At 51.1% G+C, this 6,000-nt stretch overlaps 1 protein-coding gene across 1 annotated transcript in view; it reads right to left on the bottom strand.

The window, feature by feature from the left end:
• The window catches only part of slit3 (slit homolog 3 (Drosophila)), a 128,578-nt gene that overhangs the window by 29,136 nt on the left and 93,442 nt on the right, over positions 1–6,000 (bottom strand). The window contains 6 exon segments of the mRNA XM_067247126.1: positions 715–865; positions 2,255–2,418; positions 2,687–2,830; positions 4,357–4,428; positions 4,641–4,712; positions 4,984–5,055. Of these exon segments, the coding sequence (XP_067103227.1) occupies positions 715–865; positions 2,255–2,418; positions 2,687–2,830; positions 4,357–4,428; positions 4,641–4,712; positions 4,984–5,055 (675 nt within the window).

The following is a 6,000-nucleotide window of genomic DNA, read 5'->3' as shown; positions in this document are numbered from 1 at the left end:
CTACTCTGCTCTACTAAACCGTGTCTACTTGAGAAGCTGTCTGGGGGCAGCTGTAGCACCCAGGTGACAGAGTGGAGCAGGCCAGGGCTGCAGAGAGGCAGGGCTGCAGGGAGGCAGGGAGGCAGGGCTGCAAGGAGGCAGGGAGGCAGGGCTGCAGACACTGAGTGAACTGTTGGACCTGAGGGGTGGGTTAGGGAGATGGGGATCAAGGAAAGAGAGAGGGAGAGGGGGAGGAGGAGAGGTGGCGACAGAGAAAGCAAGAGTGTGCGCGTCCGAAAAAGATTGAGGTTGAGAGAGCCTCCTAGCCATCCAGGAATGACAATATTTGGCTAGCTCGACGTCAACGACCCAGAGATCGGTACTATAAGTAAGCTAGGACAGGGAGCAACTAAGAAGATGGGGGGAGGTGTGTGTGTGTGTGTGAAAGTGACTGAGTGTGCGTTTGGGGATATCAGCACCACCGGAACAGTTAGTGAGCAGGGACAACGATCGGAGCAGAGGGATGCTAGTCCTGGAGATGTGACACACATGTTAACATGGTGTTAGGTTCCAAAGAAACACAATCCTGAGGAGGAACCGCAGATTAGGCTACTGGGAACGCTAGGAAGGGTGAGATCACAGAGAGGAGAGATCACAGAGAGGAGAGACGTCAGGGGACCCTGATATTGCCTGCTGACTTGAATTTGCCGTTGCTGTGAGTTTGCGGTCTCTTACAGGTCGGTGGTGTGTTCGGGCAGGTTGGAGGGGACGCGCGTCAGTTTGAGGTTGGAGCAGTCGACCACTGTGCCTTCACAGCGGCAGCGTTCAGGACACACCAGGTCCTGGAAGCAGTCCCCGCTCAGACGGCTGCGGTAGTCCTCCGTACCTGCGGGGGGCAGTAGAGGGAGAGACAGGGTGAGCGATAGATCCAATTATTTGATCAAGTATTTGATTTATTAGATTATATAGATCGGTAGAATAGTATAATTCATTGTACAATAGTCATCCAATACAACAGACATCCCATACAATCTCTTTTACTTTTCACATACCGGTACCGTAAATACCTAATATAATATCTTGGACACAGAGGTCCACAAAACCTTTGTGATTCTTTTTTTAAGGTATTCTTTGGCATTTTGTGCTTTATTTATTTCAATTTTTGACAATTGGAAAGAGACAGGAAAAGGTACATGGTCTACCAGGTGAGCCTCGGGGGTGCCCCAACAGTTAGCTCAGTTTGTGAAGGATGGCAGGTAATATATGCTTCGACTGAGTAGTAGTGATTACTCTCTTTTTTGGGGGGGTCATCCCCGCATGAAATCCACAGCCCAGTGTCCCGTTGATGAATGCCTTTGACTTGTTCTCAGGTGCTTGGGAAACCATGACGACAACTGACAGCTACGCACAGAAAAGTGACAGGAAGCAGACGACGCCTAAAGGATTGGAGAAAGTCCCCAACAAACACAGGAAGCAGAACAGGAAGGCAGGGCGGGGCTTTAGCGGGTGGGTCCTCTCTCTTCCCTTCTTCCTCCTCCTCCTCCTTCCTCCTTCCTCCGCAGCAGAAACAAAAGGAAGGATCCGGAAAGCAGTGTAGGTGGGCCGGGTCAGTTGGAGAGCGTTGCCATGCTACACCGCGTGCGGGCCTGAGGGCAGGTGGGCGTGCCCAGCGGTCCCTGGCGCTTGACAGAACCATGTGAGGCAAGTGTAGGCGGCAGCCACATGGTTAGATCAAGCACAAGAGACAGCTGTACCAAAAGGGGGGAGGGGGGGGGGGCAGAGGAGAAAGAGGAGGGTTTGGGGGGGGCGGGGGGGGAGCAGAGCCCAAACAGGAAGAGGTGGTACCAGCTGAGGAAGACAGGGCCGTGGGCAGGGGGCCCACAGAGGAAGAGGGGGGGCCAAAACTGTAGGAGGTCGGAGGAGAGGGGCAGCCAGGACAGAGCAGCCGGTGAGATTAAGAAACAGGCTACACTCCAACCAGTCCTCAGAAGCGGTAGTGTGTGTGTGTGTGTGTGTGTGTGCGTGGGGAGTGTGCGGTATGTTCATTAGAGCACACATAAACAGGGAGTCTCCACTCCCCCACCACAGCCCCACCCCTCAGAGCGGGGAAGGTTCTGGCTCGTGTCTTGTGGTGGCCCCGCCCCACCCATCTTCAGTGGACACTGTCAGGCCTGGCCGGGTGGCTAGCTAGCGCCACACTGGGACAGAGGCCTTGGAGGTAGCGCATGGGCTAAACACCGCTACGCTGACAGAAACAGAGGCCTACTGAGTTTACCTGTGCAGCGGAACTTCTTGGCCTTGACCTGGCTGATGCGCTTGTTGGCGAGGCGTCGGGGGTGGCTGCAGCGAGCCCCGCTCGTCTCGATAGGGTTGTCAAACAGGTAGTCAGCCAGCCACTTAAGATGACAGTCACACATGAACGGGTTCTGGGCCAAGTGTCTGAAAGAGAGGGATGAGGAGAGAGAGACAGGGGAGTGTGAGTGTGTGTGTGTGGCGGGGGGGGTAATACATTAGTTGAGACTAGACCATTTCTCATATATTCGCGATGCTGTATTTATTGCTTGAGGTCAAAAGACATGTTGTAATAATTCAATTACAACTTTTATCTAGTCTAGACTATATCTATTCTTAGAAAAGATAGTATCAACCAAACTATAATGTCTTATATGAGGACAAATTATTTGTGTGTGTGTGTGTGGCTACTCACAGAGTCTTGACAGCGCGTAGCGGTGCAAAGAGGCCTTTGCTGATGGTCTGGAGCTTGTTGTCATACAGAGACAGCAGGTTGAGGTTGTGAAGATCCTGGAAGGTGTTCACTCTCAAACAGTTGATCTTGTTAGCGTTTAGCAGCCTTGCAGCGAAAAAGAAAAATGACACGAGTTGGGGTCAATTCAAATTCGAATAAAAACTTGAGTGACATGGGAATTTCAAACTATCTATCATTACAGAGAAGCAATGGAGCAGAACAGGCTTGGTGATGCCAGACTCCACCATGTGCTACAGCGCCGGGTGATAAAGCCAGCGGTGGGTCACGGCTCAATGTGTCTGAGGTCAGAGCGAGGGACACAGCAGTGATTTGTGACCAAATCAGAACCCTATCTGGCTCCCAAAGACCTCATAACCTCCCGTCAAGAAAAGCCCTGCTCCCTCACTTTCTCCTCCACCTTCTCCTCCACCTCCCCTCTCACCTGGAAGAGCTAACGCGGCCCAAGGACACGTCCTGCCTCGCAGTCGTGATAATATGAAGCTGTAAGCGTCTTTTTTACATTTTATTTTTCACTTTAACCAACAGAGCGAAAAAAGCTGTTACATCCGTTGACTGATTTTATGTCTTGTTTTAGTGGAACCACCAGAGGAAGGCAGGTCGGCGAGCCCAACAGGGAGGACGGCGGCGGCAAACAGAGAAGGAGCAAGGGTGTGTTTCAGACAGGGAGAAGGATAGAGTGAGGTGGGATACACAGATGACATGTGATCTGCAGCACACACACACCCTCCACACACACACCCTCCACACACACCCTCCACACAGACACCCTCCACACACACCCTCCACACACACACCCTCCACACACACCCTCCACACACACACCCTCCACACACACACCCTCCACACACACCCTCCACACACACCCTCCACACACACACCCTCCACACACACCCTCCACACACACCCTCCACACACACACCCCTCCACACACACACCCTCCACACACACCCTCATATTGGTTTTATTCATTTACAAGGTGAAGCTCTGTCTCCAGTCCTGGCGGTGGGATGTGTGAATCCGAGTGCCCTTCTATGCATCTAGGGAGGTACAGATCCCTTTTTAGATAATACAAAGTTCTCGATGTGGCACATCGATATGGTGCTGTGGGGCCAAAACATCAATACTATCTTGCATCAATTTTACCTCAACCTCTACACACTAAACAATCCCGCACAGACATTACGACTTAAAGCCTGACGTTTTTGCTTAATGAGACTATTAAGTATGGCAATAACATTTGACTTATTTAGATGTCCACATTTTGCCAACTAGGGGTGGGAGCAATGTCTTTGTAATCAGAGCCAATTGAAATACTAATGATGTTGTATGTGCCAGGCAGTGTCAGTAGTAAAACAAGAAATGTTTATTCCTTTCTTGTTTGCTTTCTGTCTTTTTTTCTCAGTATTTCTGTTTACCCAAATAGCTCATTTATACATATCCTATTCTGAAGTAGGATACACTTACACTCTCTCCCTCTCCCCCCCCCCCCCCCCTCTTTCTCTCTCTCTCTCTCTCTCTCTCTCTCTCTCTCTCTCTCTCTCTCTCTCTCTCACACACGCGTGCACACGCGCACGCACACACACACACACAGCATTATATTGAAGACTTACAGGAGCTGCAGAGATGATAGGCCATCAAAGAGTCCTTTAGGAATCTCTGCTATCTTGTTTCCATAGAGCACTCTAAACACCCAGACAAAACATCACTTGGTTACTTCATCATCTCACAGGGATTTACATTATTTATCACGTCACTTCTCTGTGTTAATATCCTACAGTTTGGTTGATCAAAAGACAAACTGTCACACGCACACACATAAGCATTTCCCTCCACACACGGGCCCTGTTCTGCCATGCTAGACATGTACATGTGTGTGGGGATGTCATGTCCTTACAGTGAGGTGAGGGAGCGCAGGCCGCTGAAGGCATCTGCAGCGATATCTGAGATCTGATTCTTGCTCAAGTCACTGGGAGAGAGGAGGAGATGGGGTAATTGGGGGGGGGGGTAAAGGTTCAAATGCATGAGCAAAGACATTATGATGAAGAGAAATGAAGACAAAATGAGAGAATCATTGCCACATCCCTCCAGACTATTATTCAAAAGCAGTGTGCCATTTCACGAAAAAACTCTTTGTGGTGGTGTTATGTTTTTCCATTTGTGGATTAATTCAATTTTCCATTGTCCTATTTCGAACCACAACAAAAAAAACATTCAAATGTTCTCCTCTGCAGACTTACATCCTCTTCAGCTTCTTGTAGGGGGAGAAGGCCGCGGCAGGGACAGCCTTGATGAGGTTCTGCTCCAGGCGGCTGGGGAGGGAGGAGACAGGGGGGGGGGAGACACAGCTGGTCAGAGAGCAGGCGGGGCGGGAGGAAGGGTGTGTGTGCATCCCCCCCCTCTCTCTCCCCGGCCCGATGGGTGACACTCGGCAGTGAGATAGAGATATCTGCAGTGTGGAGGGGAGGGCTGGAGGGGGGGGGGGGAGAGAGGGAGAGAGGGAGAGAAAGAGGGTAGAGAGAAAGGGAGAGAGAGGGGTAGAGAGAGAGGGAGAGAGAGAAAAAGAGAGAGAGAGGGAGGGAGAGAGAGAAAGAGACAGAGAAAGAGGGGGTAGCGAGAAAGGGAGAGAGAGAAAAAGAGAGAGAGACAGAGAGAGGGAGACAGAGAGAGAAAGAGAGAGACAGAGAGAGAGAGGGGTAGAGAGAGAAAAAGAGAAAGAGACAGAGGGAGGGAGGGTTTGGGTAGGGACAACTGAGGAAAGCCAGAGTGGACAGCGACGTTGACGTGGCAACGACTTGCCCTGCAACACCACGCCCACGTATATCTGTCACCCTGAGTGACGGCTAGCTTCAAGCACATGGACCCCGCCCCCCGCACGTGCCCTTTCCTCCTCCATCGTTCTCTCTCCCCTACCCCCTCCATTCTCTATCGGCTACGTCCTCTCTCCCTCCCCCCTGTATTATCCCCTCTCTCTCCTCTCTGCACGCCCCTACCCTTCTCCAGACATCACAGTCACAGTCCATACTGCTCTCTTACCCCCTTTCTTCCATCCATCCAGTTAGCCTTGGTCTCAATCATGAACCGCGAAGAGATTCATAGACACCAAGCTAACTATGACCCTGTTCCAATCTGACATCCACACAATACGTGTTATGTGCTCTATGAGGCCACCTTATGGCTTCATAGCCATTTGTTTCAGGGCTATAGCCCTATTACAGGGAGTCAGGTGGCTGAGCGGTTAGGGAATCGGGCTAGTA

Source organism: Osmerus mordax, chromosome 12 (assembly GCF_038355195.1).
Source record: "Osmerus mordax isolate fOsmMor3 chromosome 12, fOsmMor3.pri, whole genome shotgun sequence".
Lineage (NCBI taxonomy): Eukaryota > Metazoa > Chordata > Actinopteri > Osmeriformes > Osmeridae > Osmerus > Osmerus mordax.
Note: the sequence above shows the minus strand (reverse complement) of the source record. Positions and strands in the feature narration are given on the sequence as shown.